Genomic DNA, 17,545 nt, shown 5'->3' with positions numbered 1-17,545 from the left:
TAGCTTGATGAACGATGTATAGGTCCACACTCGGGATCCGAACCCACGAACCCCAGGCCACCTAAGTAGAGCATGCAAACTTAACCACTATGCCACTGGGCTGGCCCCCCTAAATTGATATTTAGAAAATAGATTAAGAGGAATGAATGGATACAGATAGACTTGGTAAGAATCTACTGCTGAAGTCTAGGAAAGATAATGGCAGGCTGGTCATAGAAAAGAATGAATATGACATGTATTTAATGACCAAGTTGATGGGGCTTGATATGAGATTATGATAGGAGGAGGTAAAGAAGAGGAAGTATCAAAATGACTCACAGATTTCTTGCTTCGAGAGAGGATGATGCCAGGTACAAGAGTAAAAATCAAATAAATGGTAGAATATATGACTCTCATAATATCTAGTATAACAGTGGAAGTGACAATCACCTTCACACTTTTAATTTTACCTTTACTTCTCAAGCGAGGATGGCACTAGAAGTAGTGAGACGTGGTCAGAGTAGGGATAGATTTTAAAGGTAGAGCTAACAAGATTTGCTGAACTATTGTGGCAGACAGACACCAGGGTGGTCCTCATGATCTCTGCCTCTTGGTGTTCATACCCATGTATAATTGCCATCCTCAAGTGTGAGCAGGATCTATGACATCTTCTAACCAACAGAATATGGCAAAGATGATGAAATGTCATTTCCATAACATCCATTCTGCTAGAAGACTCAGTTTAAAGACTCTCCTTGTGGCCTGATGAAGTAAGCAGCCATACTGAGGAAGCCCAAATGATAAGGAACTTCACAAGCATGAAGGCCAAGATATTAACATGAGATCAGCAAGAGAGTGAACATACTCTCTCACAGAAGAGGACCAAGGGCTGAGCCCTGGGACACAACCTCATTTAGAAACCAGTGAGCTGAAGAGGAACCAACTAAGGAGGCTGAGAAGGAATAAGCAGTTAGAAAAAATATCAAGAGAATGTGGAGTCCTGGAAGCCAAGTTAAGAAAGTGTTTAAAAGAGGAAGGAGGGACTAGTGGTATCAAACGTTGGTAAGGATCAAGTAAGACCAGGACTAAGAATTTAAAATTTAACATTCAGCTCCTGAGTCACACTAGCCAAATTTCTAGTGCTCAATAACCACATGTGGCTAGTGACACGACAGTGTGACGTGACAGAGTAAATATAGAAGATTTCCATCACGACTAAAACAGAAACTGTCCACTGGACAGTTCCGATGTACAGAAACAGAAGACAGAATAAATGAACACAGAAACAGGTAATGGCTAAATGTGGTGGTGGGAGTTTGTCCAAGTCCTCTTCTGATAACCTTTATCTTTCAAAATAGAAATAGGAAGCAAGACCATTAGCTGAGAATGAAAATAGGAGAAAACGTAGAGATGTGAAAAATGAAAAGAAAGTATGACAGCTGAGCAGGAGAATGAGAAAAGGAATGAGAAAGAAATCAACGGATTGTGAACCCCTATGGGAGTCAGGGATTGATTGCTGGAGTTCACCCAACTTCTTGAATCTGTACATGCATGTCTTTTGCCAATACTGGGCACTTTTCAATCATTATTTCTTCAAATACTTTTTCAGACACATCTTTCTCCTTTCCTTCCAGGAGTCCTCCAGTGACAGAAATGTTAAGATTTTTTGTTATAATCCACAGGTCTCTGAGGTTCTGTTCTGTTTTTTTAATATGCTATTTTCTCTCTGTTGTTCAAATTGATGAATTTCAATTGTTCTATCTTCAAGTTCACTGATTCTTTTCTCTGTCCTCTCCATTCTGCTGCTGGGCCTACCCAGTGAGATTTTTGTTTTGGTTACTATATTTTTCAGTTCTAAAGTTTCCATTTGATTCTTCTTTATCATTCATATCATAGTTCTTTGGTGAGACTTTTTCATCTGTTTCAAATGTGTCTCTAATTGCTCGCTGAAGCATTTTTATAATGGCTGCTTTAAACTCTTGTCAGATAATTCTAATATCTATGTCACCTTGGTGTCAGCATCTCTTGATTGCCTTTTCTCATTCAAGTTGAGATTCTCCTGGCTCTTGGCATGACAAATGATTTTCAATTGAAATCTGAACATTTTGGGTACCACAACATGAAATTCTGGATCTTATTTAAATCTTCTGTTATAGCAGGCCTCCTCTGACACCACCCCAGCAGAGAGGGGGAAGGTCAGCTCATTACTGTTGTTACTGCCAGGTAGGGGTAGAAATCCAGTCTCCCCACATAGTCTCCACTGATGTCACAGGAGTGGAGAGGCCTCACTACTGCCTGGTAGAGAAGAAAAGTCCCAGCTCCCTAACTGGCCTTCTCTAACACTACACTGGCGGGAGGTTGGAGCACCTCACTACATCCTGGCAAGGGTGGAAATCTAGACTCTCCACTCAGACTTTGCTAGCAGGGGTGAGGGTGGGGCCACAGTTCTTTGCGCGGTGTTTGGCTGGAGTAGAGTGGTTACTGTCTAAAAGTTTTCTGTCTGGCCAAGCTGCCCCTTTCCTGGTCCTCGAGCTAGAAAGAACAGGTTTTTCTTGGGAGGTTTTAAGCTTAAGCCTATTGGCATTTCCAGATTGCTGATTTTTCCGACATCAAGTCTGGGATATATAAGACAAACCTTGGAACTTACTGTTATGTCATCCTGTGGGTCCTGAGGTTCCTAGACAGACTGACTTCTCTCTACCTTTCAGAGTCTTCTCATGTTTGTTTTATACATAGTGTCCATGGTTTTCAACTGTACTTACCACAAAGAATAGGAGAAAGTAACCTTTATTTCTTTATGATTTTTTAAAATTTCCTTTTTCATATTCTATTTCTAAAGGAGTATCTGTTGTGTTTATTTATTCTGTGTTCTTTCTAGGTTTGTCATCAACTCTGAAATTATTTTTAAATTCTTTCCTAATTTCTATCATCTCATTTCCAAATTTGTCTAGTTTTGATTATATTGTTCTTTCATGTTTTATATCACTTTCTTATTGTACTTCAGCTTGTTTGGGAATAGTAAGTTGTAATTTTCATCAGTTTTGTGAGCATATTTCCTATTATGCTTTCATGAAGAAGGGGTGTTGCTCTACTCCTTAGTCTCTTATTTCCTGTAATAACTTTATATGAGATTTGACTTTGATATTTTTCTCTTGCTCAATTTTAAGTAAAATTACTTTTCCCTGAACTTTTACAGGGGAGGCTTGGTTTAGGACAGTTTTTCTAATTTTTTGGCTCTCTAGGCCATTTTTCTGTTGTTGTAGTGTACTATTCAAATAGATGGCAGCTTCCTTGTTGAGATCTCTTGGCTCTGTTCCCCTCCCTGACTGTTATCCAGAATTTCTTTTACTTTTTCTCTACTGTCCCTGTCCTGTTCAATTTGAATTCTCTTCCCAGCAGTTTCTCCTCAGTGTAGAACTTCCTCCTGCAAAGAGACTTTGGCTAGTTCATTTCAATATTCAATAAGACACACACTGCTCCAGCCCTTCAGATCCTACTACAGATCCCTTGAACTCACCCCCTAATATAATATGCAAAGTCTGTCCAATTCCACCTGTTGTTCTCAAAGCAGCTTGCTGCTGAGTTTTCGAGTGATCTCTTCTGGTTACTGGAGACTGTGGGTTGGCCCACTGCTCCCTTTTGCTTCCTGCTGCACAGATGCTGACACCATACAGGTCTTGTAGCTGTCAATGGTTTAGCCCCACCCATCCGTGTAGATACCTTCTGACCAAGTTTTGTTATAGATGTTACCAATGTGCTTTTGATTTTGCTATCCTACTTGTTCTGTGTGTTTTAATGACTATATTTGGGGGAATTCAGAAACTATGCCACCACTGTCATATTTCCAGAATCCCTTAAAGAACAGATGCTGGTTTTCAACAACCTTCACTAACAGAACATGCCGAGAAAAAATTCCCAGGGCACAAAATCAGCATGAATAAGTGTTCATAAATTTCTCCCAAAAGTCAGTCTCCATACCTAATTCCACTGTGAGAACATATATTCTCCCTTTAAGATGAGCCACATGGACCAGCAAATAGACCTTGAACCCTGGGAAGTATCAGACAATGGCATAATTTCCACTAGCAAACTATAAATTCAAACTATTTGATCTACAGAAATGTTAATTAAATTAAGAGGTAAAACAATCCACCATTTATATAGACCCAACCTTATGTACCTAAAGCAAAATATGACAGACAGTACCTGGAAAAGATGAATTATTGCTTACTACAACCATGAATTCTTTGTGGCTCCCAATCTCAAACACTAAGAATAGGGGCCGGCACAGTGGCACAGCGGTTAAGTTCGTGCGCTCCACTTCGGTGGCCCAGGGTTCACGGGTTTGGATCCCAGGTGCAGACCTACACGTTGCTCATCGGGCCATGCTGTGGCAGCACCCCACATACAAAATAGAGGAAGACTGGCACAGATGTTAGCTCAGAGACAATCTTCCTCAAGCAAAAAGAGAAAGACTGGCAACAGATGTTAGCTCAGGGCCAATCTTCCTCACCAAAAAATAAAACTATGAATATGTCAAAAAAGTCTGGAATATTACTACTAAAATATTAACAGGGATTTTCCTCTGGTAATGGAATTACTTCTGATTTCTTTTCTTTTTGCTTATCTCTACTTTATAAATTTTCAAAATGGAAAACTAAACTTCTTCCAAAAATGTTTACAACAACTTACGCTAAAACCATGTTGTAATCTGAGTGGTTGAACATATATCCTCCAACAACCCACATTATATTTCCATTGACCACAGCTTTGTGAGAGGCTCTGGGGAGCTTTAGGCTAGAATATTCCTCTCGAGCCCAAAATGACTGGTTAGCTGGTACAGGAACTGAACATCCAGGACCTAATAAAACATAACAAATTAGCTTCACAAAATGCAGCTTTAAAATTATTGCATTTCAAGTTTTAATCATCTAAACACAACAAATATCTAAAGAATACTTAGCCTTTCCCTTAGCATCTAAATATCAGACAAATCCCTTTAATTCGTGCTTTCAATTTACTTAAAGCTAGTGAGCAAGGGTAATCTCTACTAAAATTCAAAATCACATACTTTCTAATGATGGCTTGACCATATCCAGGTTAGGAGTTTTTAGTAATAAAATACTTGTTTAAGCAGCTCTCAGAGGAAAGAGCAGACAAAGGAATTATTAATTTAAATGAAAAACTTTAGGGCTAAAATGTAAAGGCTAGTCTCAAGAGTAAACATACAAACTATCCATTTCCTGGAAAATTAAGAAACTCCATTCCTGGGAGGTTTGCCTTCTGCTGCAACATTTGCACAGTGATAGGTACTCAAATGCTTCAATCATTTAACTCCTTGATGTCAGCCAAACCAAACAAACTAAAGCATTTAAACAAGCACATTTCCTTTCAAAATAAGTGTTCTGAGGAAGGGGTAAATGTATAAAGAAAATCACTAAATCAGTAACAGCTGTTATCCCACACCTTAAAGAATTTGTTAAGCTTCTTTAAGAGTCTGTATCTGTACATAATTCCATTAGGTGACTGCTTTACGATTCTACTATATAATTGATGCCAATTTTCTCTGAATTTTTTGAAAGCTTCTGAGGAGATACCACTATTGGCAGCTCTTGTCCCAGCTTGGTTCTCTGCTATGTCTTCTTATAGCTGAGACCAAGTTCTCCAACTTCCATGAATGAACTGCAAAGAATGTCAAACCCCTCCACAATTCTAAAGAGACCACAACCACACATCTATGAAATTCAGAGATTTGTAAGAAGCTAAATAAAGAGATATGAAAACTTAAATGCTACCCAATATTTGACTAACACAAATGGTACAGAAGCTAGGAATAAAGTCAATCTATAATTTATTAAACTGTAAGAACATACTATAAACAGGAAGAAAAATAAAAATGAAAGAAGCTCCTACCCTGCCACTCTGAGAAGCAGGAGCATCCTCTGATCTCACTTGAATTGCAGATGCCTCGATGAGGAAAACCACAGTTATTTATACAGTGAGGAATGTCACATGCTTCACCTTTCCAGTTTTCAGAACATTCACATTGAACAGTGTTGCTGCTATTACTGATCTTACATTCTCCTCGGCCTGAGCAATTATTCGGACACATGTCAAAACTATAAAAACAGTGGGGGGAAATTAGATCAACACAAAGCAACACTTTTAGCAGAACTTTCCCCTACACAAGGTTTAAGAATCTCACTGTCTCTCCAGTCCATTCACAAGTATAATTGCAGTACTTACCATTCAGCCTAAATGGGGTCTCTCAACACTGCATAGCTAGGGCAAGTAACGAAATCAAATCAATCATGTTAGATTCTCATCAGAAGAGACAAGTTAAAGAAATCACAAAGAGAGAAGAGAGTCTTGTAAAATATCCAAGCTTAGCTTCTCAAGGGTGGGATGACTATCCTATTCTTGGTAGCCCACAAATGACGAGTATTACAGAATTGCCAAATGCATGCTTCAAAGTTTGGAGAGAAAAAAGATAAAACAAACTACAATACACTACCATCCTCATTGTACATATCCCTCTGGATAATCTCTGAAAGTTTATAAAATTTGTTTAAGATAATTGCCCAGATTGGTGTGTTTAAAATTCCTTAGTAAGTTTATCTACTCATTTCAAATGGAAGAAAAGGGAGGGCTGGTTTAACTGAATACAGAAGTTTAACTATAATATGTCTCATAATAATGTGACAAGATAATTATATTGGCAGCACTTTGAAAAGACATAATTCAGATTTTAAAAAGGGGGAGATAACTGGACTATCAAGATACTTTAAGAGTGTAGATTTCTTCTAAGGCCTGTAAAGAAAACTAAAAAGAAACTTTGTAGCAAAGCATGTCAGAAAATCAGGAATTAGTTACAAAAACAAACTAATTAATGATCACGCCTACACCCAAATATTAGTCTATGATACATCTATAATAAAATTTTATAAATCAGTATTTTTATAATCTATACTACAATTATAATATGATGACATGCATATGCCTATTTTTCAAGCCCCCATAAGCAGAATAAAAAAGTATTTGATAAAAAGGCTGAATGACATTCTTGTAGGCCTCTAGAAAGTAGCACCTACTGTCTCTATATACTAATACATACACGTGAGTAAAGCTTCAATAAAGGTCAATTTATCTTTATTAAGAAAAAGGCCCTTTGCAAGGCAACAGTTTACAGAAAATCAAGTCTAAATTTCAGATGGGACTTGTTATGCTGGAATGGCTACAACAATCACACTTCATTTTTATAAAAGACCTATAAGAAAACTGAGGTAAAACATTTCCATTACGTGCTCAAACCTATGCCTTACACTAATAATACGTCAAATAATTTCCTACAGACACACTCATTAACCATATATGAGGAAATGGCATGCAACCAAAACTTAACATTATAGAAAAACAAAGAGGAGGAAGTAACCCCTAGCACCTTTTAAACTACAGGAGGGAAAGTATAACTTCAACTTCTCCTTGAAACTCAACTTCTCCACTCATGTGCCCTTAGGCATAGGTGTACTTCATGTGCCAAAATTAATCTTGAGCACTCTTTAAAGCAGTGAGCTACAAAAAATTTCAAAACAAAAATTATCTTTGAATCTCTAAAAAGTGAAAATGGTGGGTAATACGTCAAAACATCTGCTTGTATATCAATCTAAACTGGAATAATGGAACTAATTTTCTATGCTTAAAATATGACTCAGAATGAGAAATAAGATCAAGTGCCAGTTTGTGTGAAAATAAAATATAACTATCTGGGTTTTTTTCTTTTAAAAGAAAATGAGGGAACACCTGAATAGCTGTGGCTACAAGCCTTAAGGGGTCCTCCAGCTGAGGTCAGCCCAAAGCTAGGATTCAGCGCAACCTGAGGACACCTGGAAAATGAATAACAATGTTTTCTGTAAGTGCTTCTGGGCATTTTTCTGGAAATAACGACCACCATTTTATTTGGCTTTGTAAAGGGTCTGGGACCTCTAAAACATTTTAGGACTCTTTTTTAAAGAATAGAGATCTTAGAACCAAGAAGCTAATAAAATTTAAGATAACCTCATCACTTCTTCACATTTAACAAAAACTAATTCTGGTCTCTAAGAGAGATCAAGGCTTCCCCCTACACTCATCTCCAAGAAAGAAAACGACCAATCAGGGTAAGAATAACTTGCATTCCTGGGGAAGATACTGGCCACAGAGCTAAGATCTCCAGTGATATGGCAGAGGGCTTCCATTGTTGAGAGGTGTTTGAAGTACCTGCTCTCCTGGGGTGCTCCCTCCCTGGAGTTTTTCTTCTCCCCCAAGGCTTACAGTGAGGGACCCTACCACAGTGAAGCTTCTGCCCTCTAGCCCCGGACCTAGGAACCTACAGGGAACCCAGAATGGGGCCTGGATGAAGGCTAGAGCAGTGCCACTCAAAAGAATGCAGACAGTGAACAGGCAGGAGCAGCATCACCTAGGAGCTTATCAGAAATACAGATTCTCAGGCTCTCACTCTGTTGAGCTATGATCTCTGGGTAGGGCCCAGGAATCTGTGTCTTAAGAAGCCCTCCATGGGCTGGCCCCGCGGCTTAGCGGTTAAGTGCACGCACTCCGCTACTGGCAGCCCGGGTTCGGATCCTGGGCGCGCACCGAAGCACCGCTTCTCCGGCCATGCTGAGGCCGCGTCCTACATGCAGCAACTAGAGGGATGTGCAGCTATGACATACAACTATCTACTGGAGCTTTGGAGGAAAAATTTAAAAAAAAAAAAATTATAAAAATAAAAAGAAGCCCTCGAAGAGATTCTGTGCACGTGAAGTTTGAGAATCTCTGGCCTAAACCCACCTCTCACCTCTGCCCCTCCCCTTCAGAGCCGAACTTCTTCAGAGTGTCCCACTCTCAATGCCATGACTTTCTAACTTTCCATCCTGAACTGTGTCCCCACCAGGCCCCTGACTTCACCCACAGGGTCACCTAGGGCCTCCTCTGCTTACTCAACTTCATAGCTGTCAGCTCCCTCCTTCTTGAGACTTTCTTTTCTGGGCTTCTGTGAAAACACAACCTACTGGCATTCCTCTGCCCCTTACCTGCCTCTGCTGTCCCTCTCTGCACTGTGCACACACCCCATAGGCCAGTCGGTCACTGTCCATGTGCCAGTGATTCCCAGCTGACATCCCCAGCCCTGACAGCTCTTCTGAGCTCTAGACCCTGCTCAGACATCTACCCAACCAAACTCAACAGCCTCTTCCCTGAACCAGCCTTTATGCCTACTGGTGTCACTAAAAATCACCTTGCTACTACTGTGATAAGCTGCCCAAGGCTGCCAAGTCAAGAACCCTGGGCTCCTGGAAAACTGAATCACCATACCGTCTCCAGATAGAGACGGCTTTAAACAGGCCTGAAAGAATACCGAGATTCTGAGAAAATGGGCAGAAAAAGAACCCAGCACAAAGGTTACACATGGCGGTTACTGCCTATGCCAAGAGTTGGCAAACTTATTCTGTAAAAGACCAAATAGTATTGTAGGCTTTGTGGCCCACAGAAGCTCTTTATCACAGATACCTTGCTTATGGCATTTTATGAATTTAACTACTTACGAAAATAAACATTTCTTAGGAGGAAAAAAAGAAAAGACAAAAGTTAGCCTCTCTCCCACCTCAACAAATTCCAAAAGCTGCCTAGAGTCTGTTTGTCTACATTTCCTTTGAAACCTCAACTAAGTTGTCATCAATGGGCCAACTATTGAGTACATAAAAACTACTACTATTTTTTAAATTGTACTTAGCAAAAAATCCCCATGTTTTTATCCACTGGCAGGAAAATGCCCCTCTCTTCCAGGAGAAGCTCAACAGTACCAAGACCTGGATTGAAATTGTTGCCTGACTACCTCGACAACTTACTTTATATTTTCCCACCAGTTTCCTCAATTATAAAATGAGTAGAAAAACAGTGCCTGTACCTGAGTTTTTAAAAGAACTTTCAATAAGACAATCCACGCAAACTGTTTTTAGTGCAATGCCCAGCAAATTATAAGCCTCGATATGCTAGTCATTATTATTGTTAAAACAATACATAGTCTTTGAATAAAATCACAAATATTAGACTTAAATATCTTACTTGTAAGTGATATTAAATCCAGTCAAATTATAAGCAGCATCACTAAAAAAATGCAGCAGGGCATAACCTGATGTGGCAACAACCTCGGGGACAGTCTCATTGCCATCTCTCTCAGGAACAATGAGGCCGCTGAAATGAAAACACATTTCTTATAAAGAGAAGCACAATTACAGACACATCACATGGTGGCAGACACAAAATTAGAACTGGAATTCATCCTTACAATTTAAAAAACCACTTCCAGGAAGAGGGGCAAATTTCTGTGACAAATGCATAGTGCTACCCTATCAGTTCTGGACCCTCTGAGGAACAGATCTGAATCTTTTGCCAGGCTCTCCTCTATTCTGGGTTATATTTCTAATGAGATTTAAAATCAACAGCCCTACTCTTTCTTTCTTTTTTTTTTAATAAAACTTTTTATAATGTTCCTTTGAAAAACTGAGTAAACCTCCACAATCACAGAAAGTAACAAACTTTATGAGTTGATCAACACTAAATATATACTATTGAAAAACATGAAAAGTAAAAATGGAAATAAAGAAGTTTGATAAACACCCATAATCCCAGTACTATTAGCATTCTGATGTATTTTCTGTGTCTAATTGATAACATATTACACCTTATACTCTATTCTACAAGTAATATACCATAAGCATTTGCTATGTGACTAAAAGCTCCCTCAGAGCTTTCAGACTCTCATTCAGGGCCCAGTACATAATAGTACGTGCTGGGCGCCTGGAGAGAGAAAGAATTACTGAGTCAAAGGGTCTAAACGATGGCTTTAAAGCTTTTGATCCATATACCAACTTGCTTTCCAGAAGAGATGCCAAATTGAAATCCCATCAATAGAGAGTGAAGGGGTCCATCCCATCTCACCTTGCCAACAAAGAAGATTACCAGTCCTATTTTAGCTCTGCTAATTTAATAAGTGAAAAGTGATTTTTTAATTGTGGTTTTGAGTGTCTTTTATACTCTTGAGGTTAATCATTTTTCCTATGTTTACTTACCTGTTGCATTTCTTTGTATGCTCACACCTTTTGCCCAGTTATCAATTGACTATCACCACCACCACCACCTCAATTGGTAAAAGCCTAAATCTTTACTAGGCCTTATGCCATCTGCTTCATACACACAACCCCACCCAGTGAACAAACATCTCACCTCCCATTACTCTCTTCCCTCAATCACTCAGCCCCAGCCACACCAGTCTCTTTGCTTTCCTAGAGCACACACAAGGTAAACTCTCACCTTAGTGCCTGTGACAATCTTATAAGCACACACAAGGTAAACTCTCACCTTAGGGCCTATGATAATCTTAATGCTCAATCACTATGACCTAGCAATTCTATTTCTTCGTAGAATAAACACTTGCTCACATACACAAAGAAAAATATACAAGAATCCTAACTGCAGCACTATTCAGAATGGCAATAGGTTGAAAACCACCTAAATGCTCATCCACAAGAGTTGAATAAATCATTACATATCTGTAGGTCTACAGGAGTAACAAAGAGCTCATCAAGGCATTCTGACAAGTCATAAAAACAACCAAGCTGCAAAACAAAGGGCCTAGTATACGTGTACATTTATGTGTATTTATGTAAATACACACAAAAATGATGAAATGGAAGAGTACATAAGCAGGGTATGGGGAGGAGGAGGGGACTGGATTTTCATTCAACGAGAGTTTTAAATATGAAGACAGAACTCTAGGAACCCTAGGACTCTGAAGTACAAAACAATGAAGTATTTTCTACTATGTATTCAACTAACAAATATTTACTAAGCACTTACTACACGTGAGGCACTGTTCTAAGTACCAGGAACACAACAGTGAAAAAGTCCCTGCCCTCCTGGAGCTCACGTTAGAGAAACAACAAATAAGCACAGATACACCCCCACTCCCCGGTGTGTATATATAACGCCAGGCAGAGAGAAATGCTATGAAGGGAAATAGACCAGAGTAAAAGAAGAAAAAGTCCTACTTTAGAAACGGCAGTTAGGGAAGGCCTCTTGGAAGAGGTGCCATTTGATCAGAGATCTAAAAGGAAGGTTTCAACCATCATCATGCTTTCATTGGTTTTATACAACAGAACCCCTTGAAATGCTGAAGGGGTAAATACGTGCAAGAGCAGGGCCACCTAGACACAGGTACATATGTCAAAAGCAATCTTCCCATAAGAAATACTGGCACAGGAGAGGATTGGGGGCCTCAGCCACATGTGGGAGACCTGAACTCTGTTATCTTAGCATGAACTTTTGGAGCAAAGAGATGTGAGCTCTGATCCTTGCTCCACATGCCTGTGCATGTCACCGACATCTCTCAGACTCAGTTTCCTCCAATGCACAATGAGACAAATCCTATCTACCTCACAGCGATGTAACGAGAATCAAACTCTTAAAGCATGGGAAGTGCTTCAATAGTGCCTCACACTAGCGTGTGCTCAGCAAGTGATGGCTAATGGTATTTATCATTTACATGATGGGGACATTTAAACGTGTAGGATGAATGGTAGAATGGGTAGAGGGAGAAAGGACAGAGAGTCACAGAAGGGAGGGCCATGGGCACTAGATGGCCACGATGCTGGAGAAAGGGGATCAGCTTCCCCACTGTTAGAGAGCCTTAGATGTTTGCTTCTTTTCACTTCAAAAACTTGAAATCGTGACAGCTTTGGAATGTGCTGCTTTCTCCCAGTGTGAAAATAAAACAACTGATTTATGACAAAAATAAATTTTTACAGAGTAAATGAATACAAATCCAGCCTCAACCCAGCATGCAAGGCAATGGAAAACGTGTGGGGGAGAAAGCAGTGCTGCAGGCATGCCATTCAACTGTCACTGAGCCACCTCCCACCTCTCTATCCCCTGCCCCTAGGTAGATAAATAAACGCAGGCGCAGCTTAGGCTGCAGTCAGTTCTTCAACTTGAGCAAAGCAAGAACTGCCTGCCCTGGGGTTCTTCATAATCATATTTTTTAAACACAGAGTACTACTGTTTAGAACCATTTTTGAAAATTGCTCAACTAAGATATTTTCTTAATTCAACATACCTGTGCCAGGTAGACGTGGGCTCTCTGAACACACCTGGGGCACAGCCTGACTTTACCAACTACACCATACTAGTTTACTAGTAATCCTGGGTTTGACACATCTGTCTCCTTGCTAGAGTATATGCTCCTCAAGGGCAGGGAGATGTGGAAGATAAGCCAGGTTCTTAAAGTCAGGGGTTGGAGCCTGGTGATGGGGTCACGCAGGGTCTATATTTCTGATTGGTGAAGGAGGGTCCAAAAACATGAGAGAGGTGCCTGCCTTTGACCACCGTCTCTAAGTGCGCCATGTCTGACCACAGTTTCAATCGGGTGCTAGACAGACAGACTGACTCCCCCTTTCAGGAGACTTCCTCTCATAGCTCTTCATCATAGTCTAAACAAGTGCCTCAGCAACATAGGACTTTCTTTACAAAAAAAAAAAAAAAACCCTAAAAGAAATAATGTTCTTTGAAGAATGTTCTCAGAGAGGAAAACTACTCTCCTCCATCACCACTACCACCTCTGCATCCCCTACCAACAGATCCTAGCAGAGGAGCTGCTCCACAAAGGCTACATTTACGTATTTGTTGAACTGAATGCACCACCAAATCATAACGCCCTCAAGCTGGAAGAGCCATGCCCCAGGGTTCTCAAATTTGTCTAGTAATGGAACTGTTTGTTAAACAAATTTTATTCAGAACTTCAATATATAAAAGAGAAATGTGATCAACCAGTTTGGAGTCAAATTAAACTTTAGAGTTTGCAATACCCCTAGAGAAAAACAAAGTACAACACCTTCATTTTAGGTTTTAGAAGCTGAGGACTAGAGCACTTAAATAATCTATTCAAGTTCACACAGAGACTTGGGCAGAACTCAGATTAAAAGTCCACATCTTCTGAATCCTGTGTGGTTCTTCTCTTCTTTATTGGGTAAACTATTTGCCGCCAGGCTCTCTCCATTCCAGGCCCCCAGGATATCAAGACTTGGTTGATTCCTCTACCCAAAGTCCTCCTGACACAACAGCATTCCTCAGCTCCCATCTTGTGACAGGACATAATGGCCTAAACAGAGGTTTTCAAATGGTTCTGCACATCACTGCTTTAGGGGTTTTGTGCTTCAGGTCTATGTCAATTTTTAACAGACATTCTCACTATAATTTTAGAAAATTCACACTCAAATATATCATAAGATAAATTTTAACACAATCAATGCATTGATTTATACTACCAGTTAACCAACATTTTTATAGAAACCTAAAAATCCTCCTGTTATCTGTACATATACTTTGGCTTCTCTCAAAAGTCACTGACTAGAACAATTACAGCCTTCTGCTTGTTTTATTGTTGCTGTTGATTCACATGTCTGCTCATCAAATACACGGTCCGGGTGAACCACAGGGTTATGCACATCTGTTTGGCTGATGTTCCCACAAGGGCTTCTGGCAAGTTGATTCAAAGTGCCTGGCACATAACACGGACTCTATGAATTTTGATTAATGAACTCAGTATCAAGTGAACAAGTACTATCATGATAACATCATACTATAGATAATTTTCATGCTTGTATTCAAGTTTGGAGTGCCTCTTGCTATAATCCAAGGCATGCTTCAAATGCTGGCATAAAAATATATATGCCTAACACTTGGCCAATGACATTTTAACCCTTAGCATGGCCTATCCACTCTGTTCTTTGGCCCTGTAAGTCAATATTTGAAACGCAGAAAGTGGCCTTGGTTCTCAGTTCAAAGATATGTTGGAGAGATTTCTAAGCCAAAGGGAGTGAAGAAACACAAGGGCACATTAGTCCCCTGATCCTCATGTACTGTTTATTCTCTGTTACCTCCTCACCCACATGAGACAGCAACCAGACTAGCCCCACGTGAGGAATACCAAAAATATTTGTTGAATTGATTTCTTTTTAAAGTCAGGGAAATAAAATGTTTGAGGGAAAGAATCCAGAAAGTCAGCTGCAGATGAAAAACTGATAACTATGGCTCTCTCTAAGGGGATGTGCATTTTAGAATAACATGTTTTTAAAATCCTCTATCAAGTAGAAGGAAGAAAAAAAGAACGATTTTGAATTCTCATGTGGTCAAAAATATAATAAACAACACAACTACTTATTGTTAATAAAAACTAAAATGCCAAAACATTTTCAGAACACCCCATATATTTGGTGTTAAGCTATTTTGTTTAACTACAAACCCAGAATACACTTGTTGAAAAAATAATCACAATACATACTTGGTATGTTCCTCATTTCCCCATGGGTAACCATTGTTCATCTTACATGTATTCTCCCAAAAAGTTTTCCTCACCCGTATTAATGCATATAATAAATACACACACACAGACACACACACAACCATATTTGAATTCAACAAATAACTCTTGAAGGTCTATGCAATTAGGAACACAAGGATCAAGATGGACATGATTCTTGATTTAAATTTTTCACAGAAATAATATTATTTCATATATTACTCACAAAACATCTTTAAAATGTAAACTTCACCACCACCCTGAGAAGCAGTAAACTTGACACTACTATTACAACTTTATAGAACAGGAAATTGAAAAGAGAGGTCAAGTACTCGGCCCAGAAACATAACCGATAGCTACAGGAAACCAAGTGAGGACTAGTACACAAGTAACAGGACTCTAGAACTAGTACTCTTTCCATGAAATAAATGTGTTAAGTGATAATAAAGGTGAATCAGGGAGGAATGTAATCTAGGAGATATATTTGACTTCAGAAATCAAATAATGATTAACTAGTACTTATATAACTGAGCTTACCTAAACGCAGCAACTAGGGGTGCATAAATTGAGTCCCCATCATAAACGTATAAATGGTCCCAACTACACTCTGTAGCAAAATGATTGAAACGAAGTCTCATTATTCTATTTGGCCTGGAAAAAACAGAAAAAGTAATTTATAATAATCATCGTAACCATCAAACATTTGAGACAAAAATATAGATTTTTAAAGAACTTACAAGGAGAGAAGAAATTAATAGCACATAAACAGTATTTCTTCATTTCTCAAAGATTTACATAGTACTCACTATGTGCAGGAGACCACTAAACATGCAATGGTAAACAAAAGAGACATGGTCTATGGCTCTTTGGGCCTTACAGTCTATACAGTGGCCATTCTTTAACAGCCTCTGAACCAACGCATTAGCCTTTCTGCGTTTTCTTCCTTATTCAACTTAAGATGAATTTCTACACTACATCACTTCACAAACTACATCATTTCACAAATACACCTGTCGATTCTCTAAACTCACCTGCCCCTCTGGCCTTTTCATGAAACCACCTGGCAAAAGCCCTGATCTATAGGAAACCAGCTATCTGCTTTGACTCAGACTGAATCCAAAAAAAAACTAAGCTGTGCTAGAAAAAGTCACACCACTAGGTAGGCTGGCTCCAGTATTGGTCACTGCTCATCAACTGCAAATGGCACTTCAATTCTGCGAGCAGTCCTACTACTAACTCTCTCTCTCCCTCTTCACAATTGCTACTAATTCTCAATTACTACTTCAAACCATCCAGTCCCACCTCCCTGCTTATGCTTAGCATCCAGACAAAAATCTCTCAAATTCCCATTTTCCAAAACAGATACACCTACCTACTCCTCCTTACATCTCTCAAATGTTTAACATCTCCCTCTCATCTGGCACTTCCACAGCCACATTTAAATCTCCTTAAGTATCACATATTTTACAAAAAACAACAAAACATAAAAAGCTTCAAAGCCCAACTCTCCTTCCAGCTGTTACCCCTTTCTCCTCTGAATAGAATGAAACTCCACAGGAGACTCTGCCTTCTCCATTTCCTCATATCCCACTCACCCCTTTGCTCTCTAACCTGGCTTCAACCCAAACACTTCACTCAAAAAGCTCCTAGTAATACCAACACCATTTATATCCTGGTGATGCCATATTATATGTCTCCAGCCTAGACATCTCCTCTATCCCACACTTATTTGTCTATATTAACATCTCTAAACAAACAACTAAATAAGTACATGAACGAGTTAACTCAGATGGTGATGAGTATTGCAAAGAAATTAAAGGAATGTGATATGGTAGTACAACAGGTGGTGGGGAGATGCCCCAGAAACCTTTGGAGGAGATTAGAATGAGGAGAGATAAGCCATGTGAAAAGACTAGGGAACAATGTATCAGGCAGAGGGAACAGCAGGGTCTTAAAGTCTTGGGGAGAAAAAAGTTGATGTGTCCGAGAAACATGAAGAAAATCAGCATGTCCGACAGTTGGCAAACAGAGTGAATCATGTGATATAAAAGGTGAGAGGTGGGCAAGGGACAAAAGCAAAAATCGGGAGGCCAATTTCAAGGCTATTACAGTGGCCCATGAAAGAGAGGATAGTGGTTCTTACAATAATTGGAGATGAAGATGAAAAGGAGAATGTAG

At 39.4% G+C, this 17,545-nt stretch overlaps 1 protein-coding gene across 2 annotated transcripts in view; it reads right to left on the bottom strand.

Moving 5' to 3' along the window:
- ATRN (attractin) overlaps positions 1-17,545 on the bottom strand; it is a 167,528-nt gene that overhangs the window by 109,438 nt on the left and 40,545 nt on the right. For both annotated transcript variants that reach the window (XM_058563122.1, XM_058563123.1), the window contains exons 3-6: positions 15,905-16,018; positions 10,078-10,206; positions 5,893-6,098; positions 4,672-4,840 (exon numbers count right to left, since the gene is read on the bottom strand). In XM_058563122.1, coding sequence (XP_058419105.1) covers positions 4,672-4,840; positions 5,893-6,098; positions 10,078-10,206; positions 15,905-16,018 — 618 coding nt within the window. The remainder of the gene's footprint in view (positions 1-4,671; positions 4,841-5,892; positions 6,099-10,077; positions 10,207-15,904; positions 16,019-17,545) is intronic.

Source organism: Diceros bicornis, chromosome 19 (genome assembly GCF_020826845.1).
Source record: "Diceros bicornis minor isolate mBicDic1 chromosome 19, mDicBic1.mat.cur, whole genome shotgun sequence".
NCBI classification, from domain to species: domain Eukaryota; kingdom Metazoa; phylum Chordata; class Mammalia; order Perissodactyla; family Rhinocerotidae; genus Diceros; species Diceros bicornis.
The sequence above is the reverse complement of the archived record's forward strand: the minus strand, read 5'-3'. Positions and strand labels throughout refer to the sequence as shown.